Source organism: Podarcis vaucheri, assembly GCF_965113315.1.
Source record: "Podarcis vaucheri genome assembly, chromosome: 12".
Taxonomy (NCBI): Eukaryota; Metazoa; Chordata; class Lepidosauria; order Squamata; family Lacertidae; genus Podarcis; species Podarcis vaucheri.
In genome coordinates this window covers 10,831,735-10,852,055 of record NC_138750.1, presented here as the reverse complement: position 1 = coordinate 10,852,055, position 20,321 = coordinate 10,831,735, and the positions used below count along the sequence as shown (strand labels likewise).

General features: G+C 44.9%; 1 protein-coding gene across 1 annotated transcript in view; it reads left to right on the top strand.

Moving 5' to 3' along the window:
- Positions 1-7,022: 7,022 nt before the first annotated feature.
- Positions 7,023-20,321, top strand: part of ITGA9 (integrin subunit alpha 9) — a 241,243-nt gene continuing 227,944 nt past the window's right edge. The window contains exon 1 of the mRNA XM_082192761.1: positions 7,023-7,477. Coding sequence (XP_082048887.1) covers positions 7,296-7,477 — 182 coding nt within the window. The 5' untranslated portion in view covers positions 7,023-7,295. The remainder of the gene's footprint in view (positions 7,478-20,321) is intronic.

Genomic DNA, 20,321 nt, shown 5'->3' with positions numbered 1-20,321 from the left:
AAATTGAACCAAATAAACAAGTTTATTTTATAAGTATTAACAAGTTTATGGTTTCTCAGATAATATTCTTGTCAGTTTCTTCTTTAGTTTCTTTACCGGCCCATACCTTCCTTATACCTTCTGAGTGATTATCTCAACTGTTTGACTGACTCCTCTTAACAGATTCTCTCACTCTCTCACATCAGACTAGCCCAACCCACAGACTTATCCTCTCTGTCTCTTCTCTAACTCCAGACTGACTTCTTAATAACTCTAACTCCTCCCCTTGGGTTCCCATTGGTTAGTCATTTTACAATTAGTTAACCCTTATGAACCCGGTATGATGTCACACACCTAGGAGGGCAAATGCCACAACCGCTTTATATTTTTAAGAAAAACCTCAAAGCGGTTTACGGCATATTAAATCAATAAAATATAAATAAAACAATCTGAAGAAAGTCAATATAAATTATACAGTCAAAGCAACATAACAGAAAACTTAAATATTATCTTAAAGATTTCACAATAAAACAAATACTACTAACTGCATGAAGAAGTACTTTCTTTTAGCTGACCCAACACTTCCAACATTCAGCTTCATTGAAGTTCAAGTGTTATGAGCGAGCAAAAAAAAACATTTGAATGCCTACCCTAGGGAGATTCACCTGTTGCCTTCTCTCTCTCTCTCTCTCTCTCTCTCTCTCTGCCTTTAGAATGATAGAATTATACAGTTGGAAGGGACTCTGAGCATCATCTAGTCCAGGCATAGGCAAACGTCGGCCCTCCAAATGTTTTGGACTACAATTCCCATCATCCCTGACCACTGGTCCTATTAGCTAGAGGTGATGGGAATTGTAGTCCAAAACATCTGGAGGGCTGGTTTGCCTATGCCTGATCTAGTCCAAGCCCCTGCAATGTAGGAATATGCAGCTATGGGATATACAGGGACTGAACCTGCAACCTTGATGTTATCAGACCATGATCTAATCAACTGGCTTCAGGAAAGACTTTTTAATTTAAGAAAGCCTTTGCAACGTGAGCCAGATGACGTTAAGTGCTTCCATTTTTCACTTCGTTATTTATTAAATATGTCATGCTGCTTTTACGAGATGGCTTTGCCTATTTAATTAACACTGGCCTTCCTTGGCAGAATTTGCCGGGGACCGAATGGTGGGATGTACCTTTCAACATAAATATGTCAAGTACATCTGATAGGAAAAACATTTAATTCTAAATGGAATTTTGCTCATTTTCTTGGATACAAATGGATGGCAGCAAGCACTCTAGAAAAATGCATGCATGTCCTATGATAACTCATGATCTCTGTAAATTCAGATTGGCACTGACATCACGTGTATGCGCAGAAGTGGCAAATCGTGACCCGCACATGCGCAGATGCAGGTTGCACTCTGCTCATGTTTCAAACAGGGCTCCAGAACGGATCCCTTTCACAACCAGAGGTACCACTATACTGCTCACTGGGCTGCAATCAATAAAGTTGTGGCCTAAATTTTACCCAATAAATGAAACTAAAATTACGTGTCAGTGTGAAGTTATTTACAGGGGAGGGGCTTGGGGGCCTCAAAGCGCAACTGGGGGGAAGCGAGGGTCCATCGCCTTCCTAACAGCAACAGCTAAATGATGGCTGAGCCCAAGGCTTGTGTAATTTCTGCTAAGGAAAGGAAAAGTCCTGTCTTCTTCCTAGCTGTAGTAGCTGTGTGGTGATAAGGTAAACATAGCATCTTGTTGTACAGTTGCAATACTGTGTTGCCTGCCCAGGTTTCTGACACCCATCTACCCAAAAAGGTAGACACTGCCTGCGCTTCTGAATGGGTTGAACATTTTAATGAGTGTACACAATATACACACACACAACATTTGCCTTTCAGTCCAGAGGGGCAATAAATCATGGGGTAAATTTCCCCCCATTCCACGCACAGGGATACCTGCATTCCCTAAGCCCCTTCTTAAATAGAGGTTTTTGGTTTTTTTTTAAGAGTAGCAATTCTTCAACACAGCTGAATATCCTTAAGTAGGGTACTTTAGAAAAGAATCTTGGACGCTTGAGGTGTGATTGATTTTTGTGATGGAACTGAGAAAAATGCTGCTGAAGCATTGCATATGATTGAGAAGCTTAGAGGAAGATGGGGGATACTTAAATGATTATTACCTCCTGTTCTGGTTTAAAAGGCCGTCTTTGACTGGGCTTTGAACTTGAAGGTGGTGGAGGAGAGAAATCCTTTGGAACTTAAATTAATTTGAAACTATGTGTCCCCAGTGAAACCACCCAAGAAGCACAAATTATTATTTATTACATTTCTATAGTGCCATTCATCTGAGGAGCACAGTGTGGATCACAATGTGAAAAACACAAAAATACAGAACATATAACAAACCAACCAATACCTCCCTCTTGCCCCCAGTTTAAAAGGCCACAGATTGTCTATTTGGCTAAAGGCCTTGGAGAAGACGAATCATTTTGCCGGGCGCCTAAAGACATGTAATGAAGGTGCCAGGCGAGTTTTCCTGGGGAGAGCATTCTACATGTGGGGAAGCCACCACAGAAAAGGCCCTTTCTCATCTCGCTGCCCTCTGGACCTCTCACGGAAGAGGCACACAAAGATTTCAATTAGCAATAATTGTGCCTCGGATTAACCTCACTGGTTACAATATTGCCATAAAGGTGGGCCATCAAATATGTGATATCCGAAAACCGCACTACCAACTATCTATGATTTTATTTTATTTTATTTATTCTACTAGGTCAAGAGCAGGGTTTGCAGACAAATGAAATGGAATGACACTGCCGCTTTAATTTGACATTTAATTGGACTTTTTGAACAATTACAAAATGAATTCCGTGGCACATCAAACTTGATCCTGCAGGTTGTGCAGTGTTTAAGAGGAAGAAGTCTGTGTGATACCTTCCGCTTCATAGGAAATGGTTAAGGTGAACTACTGTACGATATGCAGTTTTAAGTGCTATGTTTCATGGGCAGTCATGTGAAATACGGTTATGTTTTAAAGCTAATAAAACTTTGTGAATGCAAATCAGAGAACCAAAATCCTCATTGAAATGGTCCTTACTGCTTGAATTGTCCTTTAAAAAAATGATATCCTGTTTAGGACTTGTGTGTGTGTATGTGTGTGTTTAATCCCAATACTGAAACCTGAATTGTGCAGCTGTAAACAAAACATATGGGATGTGGGTGGCGCTGTGGGTTAAACCACTGAACCTAGGACTTGCCAATCAGAAGGTCGGCGGTTCGAATCCCCACAATGGGGTGAGCTCCTGTTGCTTGGTCCCTGCTCCTGCCAACCTAGCAGTTCGAAAGCACATCAAAGTACAAGTAGATAAATAGGTACCGCTCTGGCGGGAAGGTAAACGGCGTTTCTTTGTGCCGCTCTGGTTCGCCAGAAGTGGCTTAGTCATGCTGGCCACATGATCCGGAAGCTGTACGCCGGCTCCCTCAGCCAACAAAGCGAGATGAGTGCCGCAACCCTAGAGTCGGTCATGACTGGACCTAATGGTCAGTGGTCCCTTTAGCTTTACCTAAACAAAACATTGGTGATTTAAGTCTTGTAAAGGTAAAGTTCTTGCAGAAGGTAGCCGGGGAATTGATGTTGTTTTGGTGGTTGTTGTTTTTGCTAATTTCCTGGAAATGTGTGCTAGATACAATTATTTCTTTTTAGATGATTTCTCTCAATGGCCCAGAGCCAGCCAACCTCTCATTCTTGTGGAGATGACACCCCATGTTTACACTCCTATCCACACCATGTGAGCATCAGTTTCCATCTTCTTTAATTTGATTGGAAAGCTTTTCCAGTGTTGGTCATTGCTTGGGGATTTAGCTGGAAAGCCTCAGTGCTTTGGTATTTCCAGATGCAACGTCTTGGGCACTGGGCTTATTAATGGATTGCATTGTCATCTGTGGAATTTGCCTAATCATTTCATATCGACTTTCCTTCTGATGGGATTATTTCACACAGAGGGGATAGCTCAGTCACTGAACCTGTGGAAATTCTGGTGATATAATATATGTGGCAGTCACAATATCGTTTACTTTAGGACATTGCAAAAAATGCGAAAATATTTGTTTTGACCATTCTTTGTAATTGGCAAGCAGTTTAAATATTTTTAGATGCCAGTGCCCATGGTAAATGCATATCCGTGATGAGACCCCAATGGTCTGGCTACAGGGAACCAGACAGAGGGCCTTCTCGGTAGTGGCGCCCGCCCTGTGGAACGCCCTCCCATCAGATGTCAAAGAGATAAATAATTACCTGACAATCAGAAGACATCTTAAGGCAGCCCTGTTCAGGGAAGTTTTTAATATGTAACGCTGTACTGTTTTTAACACTGATTGGGAGCCGCCCAGAGTGGCTGGGGAAACTCAGCCAGATGGGCGGGGTATAAATAAATTATTATTATTATTATTATTATTATTATTATTATTATTATTATTAAAATCAGAACAAATCAGAACGAGAGGTTGGAGAATTCTGGACTGTGCTTTTTCAGCTAGATTGCAGCTTTGAGCGGAGAGAAAGTGTGTGTGTGTGGGGGGGAGAAGTGGGAAATATTGAACTTTCATTCTTTTACATAGCATTTGTGAAAGGTTTTTGTGTCAGCATCATGTGGGTAGGTTATTTTTTCATATTATTTTTCATTAGATTTTCCCCAAAATTAACACATTTACTTCACATCCAATATATATTTTTCTTTTTGACTTGCTACCCCTCCCACGCTGATGTTTTCATTCTTAACCACGATTGCTGCATTATACTTGTTACAACCCCCTAACTCCATCCTAACATCATTTTTATGTTTTTTCCTGTCGCTCATGTCTCAAATCCTGCGCACAGTTTCCTATCGCTAAAATATCTTGATAGATAGTCCCCCAAAGGCCTCCAATCTTCCATAAACAGTTCATCATTCTGATCTCTTAGTTTTACAGTCGATTTTGCCATTTCAGCACAATCCGTCCTTTTTAATTCTTCTGCTGGAGTCTCTTCCATCTTTCCATTTCTGCGCATATAAGATTCTGGCTGCGGTTGTTGAGTACATAAAAAGATTAGTTGGCTTCTTCGAAACTTCCGTCCTAATTATCCCTAGCAAAAAAAGAGGCTTTTTTGGAATCACCAATTTAAACGTCTTTTTAAATTCACGATGGATGCAGGTAGCTACTTTTTCCTATTCACTTATTTGTTTTCGCTGGTGGCGTGAGAGAGGAAACCAACCATGCCAACTTGAACAAAATATTATTATTTTTGGGGGGTTGAGGGAGGGCAGATAAACCCCGCCCCATATAATCAATCACATGACACACACTATTTTAATAGCAATAACCAGGGCCTTTTTTTTTTCAGCTGGAATTTTCCGGAACTCAGTTCTGGCAACTGTCAGGTAGGCATCATTGCCAATCTGGGAGAAAGAGGGAGGTGCTCACAGCGAGTTCTGGCACCTCCTTTGCTAGAAAAATAGGCACACGTTTAAAGAAGATTGGAAAATGTTTATTGGATATATGGGTGAAAATTGTGTGCATTTGAAAACGCTGGTAGCATGAAGATAAATTCAACAGTGCAAATAAGCTCTGATGGTGGTAACCATGGAATACTGAATGGTTTATGTAAAATATACAGGAATGTATGGTATGCCATTTTAAAAAGCAGAGACATCACCTTGCCAACTAAGGTCCGTATAGTTAAAGCTATGGTTTTCCCAGTAGTGATGTATGGAAGTGAAAGCTGGACCATAAAGATGGCTGATCGGTGAAGAATTGATGCTTTTGAATTCTGGTGCTGGAGGAGACTCTTGAGAGTCCCATGGACTGCAAGAAGATCCAACCAGTTACAGATAGGTAGCCGTGTTGGTCTGCCATAGTCAAAATAAAAAAATTCCTTCCAGTAGCACCTTAAAGACCAACTAAGTTAGTTCTTGGTATGAGCTTTCGTGTGCATGCAGTATTCTTCAGTATCTGAAGAATACTGCATGCACACGAAAGCTCATACCAAGAACTAACTTAGTTGGTCTTTAAGGTGCTACTGGAAGGAATTTTTTTATTCTGAAGGAAATCAGCCCTGAGTGCTCACTGGAAGGACAGATCCTGAAGCTGAGGCTCCAATACTTTGGCCACCTCATGAGAAGAGAAGACTCCCTGGAAAAGGCCCTGATGTTGGGAAAGATGAAGGGCACAAGGAGAAGGGGACGACGGAGGACGAGATGGTTGGACAGTGTTCTCGAAGCTACCAGCATGAGTTTAACCAAACTGCGGGAGGCAGTGGAAGACAGGAGTGCCTGGAGTGCTCTGGTCCATGGGGTCACGAAGAGTTGGACACAACTAAATGACTAAGCAACAACAATGGTATGCCAATCAAACCACGGAAAGAGAAGGAGGGAAGTCAATGATTTAAGGTTGTTTAAATGAATAATTTAAAATGTAAATTGGAATATATATATATTCCAATATATATTCATATTCTCATATATATATATAATGCCCATCAAGTTGGGGGGTGGCCCCCTCAAATATCAGGATTTATGTTAGGGGCCAGGTTTTATGTTGGGTGGTGTATAAGACAGAACCTCAATTAGTTAACTATTTTCAGTGCTTTTTTTCCCTTAAAAAATGTTTAGGGGTACTCTCATTTTGACTCCAGAAAACCACCATTTTATAGTTCCAACCGGGAAAAATGAATACAGCAAATGGACAAAAGTACAAAGAGTCACAAAATGTTCAGGGGTCTGCGCCCCCCCAAAAAAAAACAGCACTGACGTATTTTTATTCATTTATTTGGTTGTTGGCTCCTATGCCCCGGCCCCCCCATCTCTCTCCCGATGCGAACTTTCTCATTTTCCCCCTTATTTTCCCTTATTTCTCCTCGGGCGCGCAAGAGCGCGAGAGGCGTCGCCAGAGGGCGCTGCGCCTCCGGCGGGGAGACGGCTGGCTCCGCCGCTCGCTCGCGCGCGCCTGCGATCGGCGCCCGGCGGCGGCGGCGCTCAAAAGCCCCTCGCTTGCTCCGGGACGCGGCCAGAAGAGCCCGCGCGCTCCAGCGTCCTGCCGCCGCCGCCGCCCTTGCAAACTCCCGCCGGGAGCTGCCTGCCGCCCGGGGTCTCGCCTCTGGATGGTCTTGGCTTGCGGGGGCTGCGTGGATGCGCTGCTGGCTGCTCCGCCCTTCCTCTCTCGGGCCCGGGTCGCGGGGCTCCTGCTGCTGCTGCCGGTCCTCTTCTTCTTCTTCAGCGAGAGCAGGCGGCGCCCGACGGAGCTGGGCGGCCGGATCCTGGCTTGCAAGAGGCGCGCATTCTCCGCCGAAGAATGGCTGCTGCGTCCCGCGGGGCGCGCAAGCGGGGCGCGTGTCAAGTGCTGGTGGCGACGCTGTGCGTGGCGCTGGTCTACTCCTATAACCTCGACCTGGACCACCCGGTGATTTTCCAAGGACCCAACAACTCTTTCTTCGGCTACTCCGTGCTGGAGCATTACTATGACAATACGCGATGGTGAGTAAGGGGAGAGGGGTGGGGACCAGTGGCGTAGCGTGGGTTGTCAGCACCCGGGGCAAGGCAAGTAATTTGCGCCCCCTAACCCGTGGATTTGCGCCCCCTAACCCTAACCCCCAGATGTTGCGCCTGGTGCGGCCGGCCCCCCCTGCACCCCCACGCTACGCCACTGGTGGGGACCCCTCCTCTGGCCCAGCTTCGCCTCTCCCGACCCCTTCCAGAATCATAGGGACCGCAAGGGTCATCCAGTCCAACTCTCTGCAATACTTTTTTGTCCAAGGTGGGGATCGAACCTGCAATCCCAGAGATCAAGAGTCTCATGCTCTGCCAACTGAGCCAAAGTTGATTTCCGATCTTCCAAGACCCACTCAACCTCCTGAAGACTCTTCTCCCCCTTTCTTTCTCCGTTGTTGTTGTCGTTCAGTCGTGTCCGACTCTTCGTGACCCCATGGACCAGAGCACGCCAGGCACTCCTGTCTTCCACTGCCTCCCGCAGTTTGGTCAGACTCGTGCTGGTAGCTTCGCGAACACTGTCCAACCATCTCGTCCTCTGTCGTCCCCTTCTCCTTGTGCCCTCCATCTTTCCCAACACCAGGGTCTTTTCCAGGGAGTCTTCTCTTCTCATGAGGTGGCCAAAGTATTGGAGCCTCAGCTTCAGGATCTGTCCTTCCAGTGAGCACTCAGGGCTGATTTCCCTCAGAATGGAGAGGTTTGATCTTGCAGTCCATGGGACTCTCAAGAGTCTCCTCCAGCACCATAATTCAAAAGCATCAATTCTTCGGCGATCTGCCTTCTTTATGGTCCAGCACTCACTCCCATACATCACTATTTCTTTCTCTATGATTCTATGAAATAGGCACTTTTTTCTTTCTCTAAAAGTGCCTATTATCATAGAATCATAGAGTTGGAAGAGACCCAAAGATCATCTAGTCCAACCCCCTGCAATGCAGGAATCTCAGCTGAAGTATTCTTGACAGTTGACCATCCATCCTCTGCTTAAAACCTTCCAAGGCTACAGCGTCCCGAGGGAGACCTGCTCCACTGTCAAACAGCTCTTACCTTTTAGCTCTTTGATGGACCCTTCTTGCCCCTTGCCCTCTAGAACTGTGTATGCTGAGAGCCTGCTTCGTGATAAGAAAGCGGTACTCTGCATGTGCTCAGAGGCTTAGAATTGTGGATTGGAGGGCATCCTTGAAGGCCACCTAGTCAACCCCCCTGGACCATGCAGACAATCCAGTGCTTGGGCATCCCCACGAGATGGTTGCCCAGTGAGGGTGAGCCTGTTCCATTCTTGACCCTTGCAAGTCAAGAATTAAGGATTTTCTCTTAATGTCCAGAATCTGCCTCCTCCCACAGCTGAAACCCATTAGCTCTAGTCTTGCCCTCGAGGGCAGCAGAGAGCGACTCTTTGCTCTCTTCTGTGTGACAGCCCTTCAAGTAACCAAAAAGTATGGTGCTGTTTCTCCACCGCACACAGAAACTCGCCTCCAAGCTAAGCATGCCTTGCTCCTTGCTCTTACTAAATCACACGTTTCAGGGCCAGATCTTGATGACGGGAGCCCTCGCTGAAATTAAATTTGGGTTGTCTTAAGTGGTATTGATTGGATGAAATTTTAAAATGCCAGCAATTGTCTATCATGGAAATGGGAGGGAGGGTTAAAGTGGAACTCCCCAAAGTCTGCCTTCTTCCCTCCTCCCACTCATGTGATGGAGAGAGAGTGCGCTCTTGGGCTGAGTTATTAGTTATGACAATTAGTTATGGGAGAAATTTGATTCCTTTTTCCTAGCATCCTCTCCAGGACCCTACAACAGCAGGGTTGTGTTTGTGGATGGGGGAGCAATTTTGTATGTTTGTATACATTTTAAAAATCTTTTTTCCCTAGTTTGGGGTAAGGAAGACGGCCACTCCCCCCCACCACACAAAGAAGCATTGATTCTCAAATGGTCTGCTGGGAATGGTCACTGGTGGGGCTAGAATCTTATTAGGAGCTGTGTGATGCCATCAGGTCAGACTTTGGGGTAGAAGTCCAGGGTCTCTCTCAGCAAAATGAGCAGACTGCAGATGCAACAGGGCTAGCTTTCTACATTTTAAAGTAAGAGGTGTAAGGTGCAACTGCTATCTAAAGAGCCCCTCTCCCCAATAAGACCATTAAGCTCAGAGTCTAAAATAGAGAAAGCCAGTGTAGTATTGTTAGGCTCCAACTCCCATCAGCTTCAGCCAGCATGGCCTATGGTTATGGATGATGGGAGTTGTAGTCTAACAACATGTGGATGACACCACGTTGACTACCCTTCACTAAAATGGCCTAACCGCAGCACTAACGTGTGTGCATGTGTGCAATCTCTCTCTCTCTCTCTCTCTCTCTCTCTCTCTCTCTCTCTGTGTGTGTGTGTGTTACCAAGCAGAAGATGACAAGGACAATGAAACATGCTTGATGTGAGTTCACCCTTGAGTGAGGATTGGACCTGACTGCTGGATTTTGATCACAGACAAAGAGATCTGTGGCAGGGCCCCATGTGGACCCCTGATGTACGTTGTACTTTTAAGAAAAATGGCAGAAAGTGGTTTCCCAAAGTTTCTAGTTGTAAGGATGCTTGGGCAATGTGGTAGTTTGGCCAGAGAAATGGAGGTGTTTCGTTTCCTGCAAGTTCTTTGAAGGGACATCGGATATGGTGGTGGTGGTGATGATCTTGGTACCAAATACCTTGTTCTGCTTTCCTTTGGACCATAACAGTGAGGCACCATCTTTATGCAGTTTTAGGTACCAGGCAAATACTTTTCCCCCCCATCTAGGCTTTTGGCTCTTAATTTGAAGGGTGTTGTGGGCTTTCTTAATGGGGTGGAACCTTTTGGTTTAGCTGTGCTTTTAGCCTTTTATTTGTGTTGCTGTGCTTTTAGGTTTTTGTTGTTTTTTATAATTGGTATTAATGCAAGTTGCTCCCGGTTACTTCATAAGAAAAGAGGCTTAATAAATAAAACAGCAGCAACTGGGAGTCCAAGATTGGTATGTCCTTTAAAGCTCTGGACGAAGAGGCGAGTGGCCCCTTCTACTTGTCAAAGTGGCCTGTAGAGGGATGGACATGGTTGGAACTGTCTCCCCCAGCTAGAGCCCCACCCTGGTATTAAGTGTCGAGGGGTGCTTTGAAAGCACAGTGATCCATGATAGGATGTTCACACATGCAAGGCAGCCTTTAACGCTAGTCATCAAACACTCAGGTGTGAGTCCAGGCTAGCTGCTCTTGACACAAAGTCATCATCATCATCATCATCTCTCAGAGGATCTGGGGTTGAAGTTCATGGCTTCTTGGCAGAATATTGTTGCGTTAATGTGCAAAGATGACAGGGAAAGATTTCTTTCCGAGCAGCATTGCCTTAAGGACCAATTATAGTCCTGGTTTTCTCTTAAAGTGGCAGACCTGTATTTCAGTTGTGCCTCTTCAGGTTGCAGATGGGGGCTTGCGCATGGAGGAGTATTCTCTCATGAAAAAAGAAATCATACACCTAAAAAAGTAGCACTTGAGTGAGAAGGAATAGACTAGAATCCCTCCATCGGAGATCTAGCTTTCTATGTGGAGGAAGTGTTTTTCTTGTATGACACTCCATCATCTGCAGACCAAACCATCTCAGTGAAAACTGGACTTGAGACTGATTGTTTTAGGCCAGGGCCTTGCAGCCCTTCAGATGTAACTTGACTACAGCTCCCATCGTTTCTGATCATTGGCCATGCTGGCTGGGGATGGAGGGGGTTGGATTCCATTCAGAGAGGCACCCCTTCATTAGTTCAACTTCACATGACAATCTTAATGGTGGTGACGGAGTTTTGTGGCAGGTGGATGCTAAGAGAGGTCCTGGTGCCACAGCAAACCATTTCTAAATAGCACCCCACTTCAGATGATACGCGCAGTGGAGCCAGCAAAAAACTATTTGTGCCGGGTCAACTTCAGTCTGCAAAAGCCGGGGCTTAATTTTAGCTAGGGCATGTCCCTGAAACCCATTTTCTGTATTCAGATCTGGAACATGTGAAGTAGTGGTTGTCAACACTGAGCAACCAGGGCGAGGATTTCACACTTAACAATTAAGGAACAGATTGGGGCCAAGAGTCATGGTTTGAGTTATGGCATTTCTATATTTGAAAGAAAGGAGACAACTGGCAAAAGTGTGGAAAGTTCCACACTTTCTGCAGATGTCAAGCACAACGACAGAGCACTTATAGTGAGAACTGTATCTTTCCCATCTTCGTGTGGGCTTCAGCCCCCTAGGTTAGTGAATCAAATATAGGGGCTTGAGAGAGAGGGAGAGAGAGAGAGAGAGAGGGAGAGAGAGAAAGAGGGAGATTCAAGGAGCAACAGATGATGAATTGATAACTTACAGCCAGCAACTTTTTCCACTTGTCAGTTTCTGGGAGTCTGAGAGTTTTCATTCATTTACATTTCTGTGCGCTACACCCGTTAATCCGAAAGCTTTAGGGGGTCAGCTAGTGCAATTCCAAATTACTGCATGAAGAGAACATTGTCAGTCCTGGATTCTAATGCCTCTTGCCAGGGGCTTGTAGATGAAACAGTTGAAGAGGTACATTTGTGCGTCTTGACGTTGACATATCAGTCTGTCCTGGATAACCAAAGTCTATCCTTGGCAATGCTCCCTCTCTCTCTACATGTGAATTGCTCCCTAGCAAATATGTTCTCTTTCGCAGCCATGGAGTTGACATTTAAAATCCAGCTTCAGTGATTTATTTTTTGTTGCAGAAAAGCTGCTTCTCTTGCTGTGGTTCAGGGATAGCGCTAGAGTTGTTAAGCCTCCAGTATGACTGAGGTCACTTGGTTTGTACTTGGTATTTAAAGTAATTTTGCTCCATCCTGGATGTGGTACAGTGGAACAAGCGCGGACTATTCCTGGAAACTGAAAATTACTACATAATATTTAGAAGTAATGCTTTAGAAACAACAGCAGAAGAAGCCATGATTCTTATGGTAGTTAGTGCCTTATAGCCCTTTATTAGTTTTCCATTGTTTACAAAGTAACACCTGCTTTTCTGGGCTTCTTTTTTTGGGGGGGGAGGAGTGATAATCTTCACTTATTTTCTCTACCAGTAGCTCTTCAGATTTTATTTTATTTTTTAAAAAGTGGGAGGGTGGAGCAAATAGTTATAAAGATCCTGTTTCTTAGTCCTTTCACATTTTATAGGTGTTGGGACCTCACCTGGGTAACAGCCCACATGGTCTTTGACTTCTGCAGTTAAGTGCAGGTACTCCTGGAAGATGTTCAACCTGCATTCTGAGATGACATTTACAATTTAATTTGGTAATGGGCTCATGAATTGTTTATGGTTGTGTTAAGCCAAAACCCATTCCAACCATTAATGTCAATGAAGTCATTGTGACCCAACCATTGCTATACAGTGGTTCCTCGGGTTACATACGCTTCAGATTACATACGCTTCAGATTACAGACTCTGCTAACCCAGAAATATTACCTCGGGTTAACAACTTTGCTTCAGGATGAGAACAGAAATTGTGCTCCAGCAGCACGGCGGCAGCAGGAGGCCCCATTGGCTAAAGTGGTGCTTCAGGTTAAGAACAGTTTCAGGTTAAGAACAGACCTCCAGAACGAATTAATTACTTAACCTGAGGTACCACTGTATCTCACACAATGTCTGCTTTAAAACTTAAGATTTGCTCCAGGCAGTAACTTCCTACTTCTACACTAGTGGCAAGGAACTGAATCTAATTGCTAGGCCGGATCCTTTTCGCCTTCACCCCATTGGCCAACTTTGAGAGATGGTTAAGAGAGACCGCTCACAATGAGGCGACCTGTTTTCCTTTGCTCGTGTGGTTGAAATTAGAGCATTGTGGGCACAGCAGTTTGCTAGTATTGATGATCAGTGATCACTGGGGCTTTCAAAGGCCAGCACTTTTCAAGAGGCAATAACCAGTTGACCATGGGCACCAGCGACCAGCTGAATGCCAACACTTGCAAAGTGCTGCGCTACCAATGAAATATGAGCATGTTTAAGGGTGTTGTGTAGAAGTTCAAACAGCAACTGAGCCAGAAGAGCAAACTGTCTCCCATTGTGGATGTTTGAGAGGTTATTTACCGAGACCTTTCTCGGGCACCATTTTATGTACGAATACTGGTGCCCATGGACAACCCCTGGAATAAATTCTGCTGAGACTTGACACCCAGCTTTGTAGTTATTCTTTAATCATGGTGATCCCCAATAACTGAGAGCAAGAGTCACGAATCTCTCTTGAAAACAGACACAGAAGAGTAGCTTGGCAATGGGAGTTGGCCTTAGTAAGCTTGTAGATATGGATTCCAAATGTCAAGCTAATGAGCTGCTGCCACACATGGTCCAGTGTTTTCGTTTGCAATGACAATTTGGACTTGGCGGCTAATGGAGCATGTAGGCACCTGTCTCTCGCACTCCTCGGAGCAGTGCTTATGCTTTGTTTGGTTGCCTTCGTTCTCTGCAATTTCTCAGGAACGAGTGGAGAGCCCATCATCTTGACAGCAGATGCTCTCAATATGAAATACGATAGGTCCGGTTGCGCCGGATGGGAATAATTCGAGCAGCCTTAACAACTTCCAGTGAGGCTGGGGAGAGCAAATTCATTTCATACCGCTCGTGTTTTAAATGGTTAAAGAGCTGGATGTGGCCTTCTAAAATAAACTGTTGGCATACAAGGCCATAATGGGGGAAGGAGGTAAATATTTCAAGTGATGATTTTCTTTAAAAAAATACTTCTTTCTACTTTGGAGCAGGGTGCGTGCAAACACTCTTTCCACGTTTATTGGGGTGGGGGTGGGGGGAGGCTCTGTAGAAAAGTAGCTCTCTGGTTTGGATGGCTCTAAATTCACCTGGAGCCGTTTGAATGAAGGCAGGGACAAGCGTTCACAATGCTTGCCTGTATCTCATTCCAATAGATGGGACTCTTATTTCTTAAAACGCTGGCCTTGGAACTGTGGCACATTGTGGTATCAATAAATGCATTCAGTCTGGAACCAGGCCCTAAAATGAATTGCCATCGTTCTCTTTGATTTGAAAGTGCTTTTGCACTTTTCCTGCCTGTCAGCTTTCCAGCGGTGTGTTTACTGAGGGGAGAGTTTCTCAAATAATATTGAGAAGCAAATTGAAAGAGCTTATTTTAATTTGGACTGGGGACAGGGGAATAGAAATTACGTTTTCAAATGTTGAGTTGTCTCTAACACACAATACACATTTCTTAGTGCAGAAAATGCAAAGCTAAAAATGACTTGTTGGTTCACGCTGACCCTGGATGTAGACTCGTGAGAAAAACTAGTATGGCAGTAAAAAACTGTTATAAATATGATTATTGTTCCTGTTCATGGCATTACCTTTAGATTGTAAACAACAACAACAACAACCCAACTAGATTCTGTTAGATTTTTCGTATTTCTCCAGGCGTCACTTCTAGGGCCAGTCAAATGGATAGATCATTCTGGATGTACAATTTATGACATTCTTAAAATAACCTTTCTCGGTATTAAGGGCAGGTGCACCCCACACATTTAAAACACACCCAGCACACCTTTAAAGCATACGACCTCTCCCCAGAATCTTGGGAACTGTAGAATATTAAGGATGCTTAGAATTTTAGTTCTGTGAGGAAGAAACTAAAGGCCCCCGGGATTCTTTGAGGGAAGTTATGTGCTTTTGGTGTGTTTTGGATGTGTGGTTCTGCCATTGTTCTAACTATAGAGCCCAAACCTCATACCATTCTGAAGGGGTCTGCAGTTATTCAAACCAGGTGTTAATGCACCCCCGTGCATAGAACATAAGACAAACACTTCTGGATCAGACCAAAGCCTATCTGGTCTGGCATCCTCTTTCTCATAGTGGCTAAACCCAACCTAGGAAAGTCACAAAGAGGTATGAGGTTTAGTTCTCCTATTAGGGGAAGGGCTGTTCCTCAGCGGTGAAGCTTCTGTTCCATCTGTTTATTTAAAATGATATTGATATGCCACTATTTCATTAAAAAAAATCAAAACGGTGCCTCACTGACACTTCAAATATTTGTTTTTAATGTCCCAGAGCTCTGAGCGGTACCAGACAGCAGGCTCTAGCTGCCATTTTTATTTCCTACCATGTCCTTCCATAACATCACCCTGAGGCATTGTGGGAAACTCAAGCGGCTGCTAGACCCAGCTGCCTGGTGCTGCTCAGAGCACTGCTCAGAGTTCTCTTGGTTTCTGCCATCACCAGGATCCACCAATGGAGCACCACCCCCAGCAAAGGACCCTTTGCTCAGGGCGTCCTCAAACCTGGAACCAGCCCCAATCCCATGACAGGTAATTCTTCAAGCTAATGATGCACTGTCTGAATATATCTTTTTTTCTTCATTGTGAATCTCTTATTTCTTGGGTGACTCCCAAGTCATGATGGAAAAGTAGGAGGGTTTAAAAAAAGAAAGGGTTTCCTCAGAATTTCATTCATGCTTTTTATCAATATCCACCGTGTATCATTTCAGAGAAAAAACATGTGCTTTTTACAGATAGGAATGGCACTGGCCTTTGATCATCTTAATTTCTGTTTTCTGTACCTTTTCCAGTTTGACAATATCTGCTTTGAGATGAGACAAACCAGAGCAGTAGAGATAGTTTTCAACAGGAAGAACTGTCTTCTGGGCTTCCAGATGTTGTTGGACTCAACTCACATCAGCCTCAGCCAGTATGGCCAATGTTTAGGGATGATGGCAGTGGAGTCCAAGCAACACCTGGGATTGCAGGTTAGTCTTCAATATAAGTGTGTGTTATCTTTCTGTTACTGGCTTCCTGGGTTTGGGAGCAGACAGCTGTTGCTTGTACTATGGACAGGACACAGCTTTCTCTTACGCCAAAGAGAAAGTCGAGAACAAATTGAAATCCTGGGGCCTGCTTCCAAATAAGCTATATAGCACAGTAAAAACAAACAAACCTCTCTCCAGCGCTGTGAGACCGTATTGCTGTCATTATACACATTATATAAACGAACTGCAAGTAAGAGCTAGAAAAGATTAACCATCTGAAAGCCTATTCTAAATTCCACAGGGGAAATTTTTCACCTTTGTGGGTTGTAATAGAAACGGTCTAAAACCTGCATATGTGAAATAAATTATCGTACACTTTGGCTGGGTTCATGCATCACAGTAAGCCATGGATTATGGCTTACTACTAACACACATGTGTCCACAGATTTAGTTCTCACTAGCTGTGGTCTAAACCACTGAGCCTAGGGCTTGCCGATCGGAAGGTTGGCGGTTCGAATCCCCGTGACGGGGTGAGCTCCCGTTGCTTGGTCCCAGCTCCTGCCAACCTAGCAGTTTGAAAGCACGTCAAAGTGCAAGTAGATAAATAGGTACTGCTCCGGTGGGAAGGTAAACGGCGTTTCCATGTGCTGCTCTGGTTTCGCCAGACGCGGCTTAGTCATGCTGGCTATCCGTGGACACTGTCCGTGGACAAAGGTCTGCTACCTCAGCCAGTAAAGCGAGATGAGTGCTGCAACCCCAGAGTCGTTTGCGACTGGACTTAACTGTCCGGGATCCTTTACCTTTACCTAGCAGCGAACCATGACTCCTGGTTCACTGTTATGCCCATACTGGGAATTGCAAACTGCATACTGCATACTGGGAGTTGCAAACAAGGCATGATGTAAAGTGATGTTTTGTTCATGGCTTATCAACTTTTGGATCCTCTTCTGTCACTCTCACTGGATACATAAGTGGCCTTCTATTGACTTTGGCTGTTGGCTCAGTTGCAACACTATCTGGACAGGAATAACCTTGCTTCACTTGTTTCTAGGTTAGATTACTGAAGTGTGCTATACGTGGGCTGCCCCTGAAGACGGTTTGGAACCTACAGCTTGTGCAGAATTCAGTGGCCAGATTAATATATTTACTAATATTGTCATTTGCTATATTGATGTGATTGGCAATGAAGCCCACTAGCTCCAGCATGCAAAATTCATCCCATTTGCTTTGTGGTATGTTAGTTTTTGTGCATACTGTATGTGCTTACATGTGAGTCATGATTCAACCCCCCCCCCAACTACTCAGATATTTAAATTGCAGATGTAGGGGCTAAAGCCTGAAGAATGGTCATCCTGGTGTATATATGCAAACCCTTGTAAAATTTGATAAAGGATACTCTTCCCCAGACAGGCAGAATAGAGATAATGATTTATTCTTGCTCTGTGGAGAGATATCCTTCCCCCCACCCCTAGAAAATTGGCGTGGAAGTCATGCTAGTGTTCAAACTTGAAATGTAGAATTGCTTTTTGTGTGTCTATACCTGTTTCCTTCTGGTATTTTGGTATCCAAGGCAGATTTTGCAGTACAGTGGTACCTCGGGTTACATATGCTTCAGGTTACATACGCTTCAGGTAACAGACTCTGCTAACCCAGAAATAGTGCTTCAGGTTAAGAACCTTGCTTCAGGATGAGAACAGAAATTGTGCTCCAGCAGCATGGCAGAAGTGGGAGGCCCCATTAGCTAAAGTGGTGCTTCAGGTTAAGAACAGTTTCAGGTTAAGAACAGACCTCTGGAATGAATTAAGTACTTAACCTGAGGTACCACTGTATAACATACGGTACTTTGCATGTTTATTCCTCCCTGCACAGAAAGCAAGGTGGTGTATTGAGCTGGTGTTTTCACTTGAAACGTAACATTGTGCCCCAAACACACGAACCAGGTTTAATTTCTTTATCTCATTGTTCAATAGAGACGTTGTATTTCAGAGAATGCCAGCCAGGTAAATGAAACTGAAGCCTTCACTTAATCCAGCCATTAAAAGTAATTTAGTTCACTGCAATGTGGCTGGCTATTTTTAAGCCATTCTATCTCAGCGGTTTATTGTCATCCAGGTAACAAAGCAGCATTTGAGCTATGGTGGTCTAATCGCTTTCTGGCACCACTGTGGGCAGATGCACATGCTTGGCACCCCACTGTGCCCTCCATTCATCACTCCTTAAAGTGCTGCACTTCCTGCAATCTTGGCTTCCAAAGCTGTTTATCCTGAGGGCTTCTCAGCAAGAAAGGGACAGGAGGTGCATGTAAGGCAAGGACCAAGCAGAGAGGAAGAAGTCATAGGCGGATGAGTTAAATTGAAATTGCTGTGTTGGCTTCATCACTAGCTGAGCCAGTCCTGATGGAAATGGTGTTTTCTTTTGCTCTTGAAATGGAGGGATGTGCACCTTCTTATCCTCTAGGTATGAAAATTGAGGTGTTGACTGTGTCAGGGGCAAGCTATGTTCCTTGCAGCCAGTCATGCGCGATAGCTGTCAGCACGCCGTGGGGCGTGCGTACACGATGTTGGCATGCCCTGTGGCATGTGTACGTGATGTTGGCATGCCCCATGGCGTGTTCTCGCCATGCGTGCATGCCCCATGGCATGCTGACATCACACACGCATGCTGCGGAGCCTGCTGACGTCACTCGTGCATGCCATGGGGTGTGCGGATGTGTCTGGTGGATACCGAGTGGCATGTGGACATGATGCAAGCACGCCCCACGGCATGCGTGCACAGCCGCCACGGAACTTTGAGGGGGCCCAGGCTGCTCATTGATTTTTTTGGGGGGGGCTGGACCCCCGTTCTCCCCTAGATGGTGCACCCGCATGGAGTTGCCAACTAGACTCCGACTCACTTAGCTTCAGCAAGGCTACTGCATTGTAGGCCTTCGGACCACGCTCCCGGGTGTGAGCAGTAGCAGCTTTCGTGTTGGAGCCGCCCTGCTGGTATTAGGTTACAGGTGGTAACCTAATTCAACATCAACTTCGTTGGACTGGTCCTGTTGTGCAGATGCCTGATGATCGCCTTCCAAAGCAACTACTCTATTCTGAACTGAAAAATGGAAAGCGTAACGCTGGTGGTCAACAAAAGATGTTTAAAGACTGTCTCAAGGCAAATCTAAAAAAATGTAGTATAAACACTGACAACTGGGAAACACTGGCCTGCGAGCACTCCAACTGGAGAACAGCCTTGACCAAAGGTGTCATGGGCTTTGAAGACACTCGAACTCAGGTCTCAAGGGAGAAACGCGCTAAGAGGAAGGCACGCTTGGCAAATCCACACTGTGATAAACTCCTGCCCGGAAACCAATGTCCCCACTGTGGAAGGATGTGTGGATCCAGAATTGACCTCCACAGTCACTTACGGTCTCATTGTTAAAACCGTGTTTATGGAAGACAATCTTACTCAGCTACGAGTGATCGCCAAAGAAGAAGAAGACAGGTGGTAGATTAGATTGCAGGTGATAGAATCTTAGAATCATAGAGTTGGAAGGCACGCCATGGCTCAACTTGAATCAATCATAGAATCATAGAGTTGGAAGAGACCACAAGGGCCATCGAGTCCAACCCCCTGCCAAGCAGGAAACACTGGCCTGCGAGCACTCCAACTAGTTCAGCCCAAAACTGTGACCTTGGCGTTTTCAGCAGCACACTCTAACCAACTGATCTGGCTGGACTACAACTCCCATTTTCCCTTACCTCTGAGTATGCTGGCTGGTGGGGTGATGGGACTTGGAGTCCAGCAACATCTGGAGGGCATCACACCAGCTATCCCGAGGGAAAGCTCTTTTCTCTTGTTTCTCTCTGCTTGAATTTTTGCACTGGATGTTGCTGCTGCTGCTGCGAATTCCAAATCTGTAACCGAATGCTGACTCAAATGCTTGAGGAATTTGTAACTGTAAAAGGTCCCCCTCCCCAATCTGGCTTTATTTTACATACTTTCCCATGCAGTTAGTCACAGAGATTCCAGTGAAAGGCTAACGTCTTGCAGTTAATTGTGGTTACAACAAAGCTTGTGAAAATAAATAAATTTCTTAAACAGAACTCTGACCACCTTG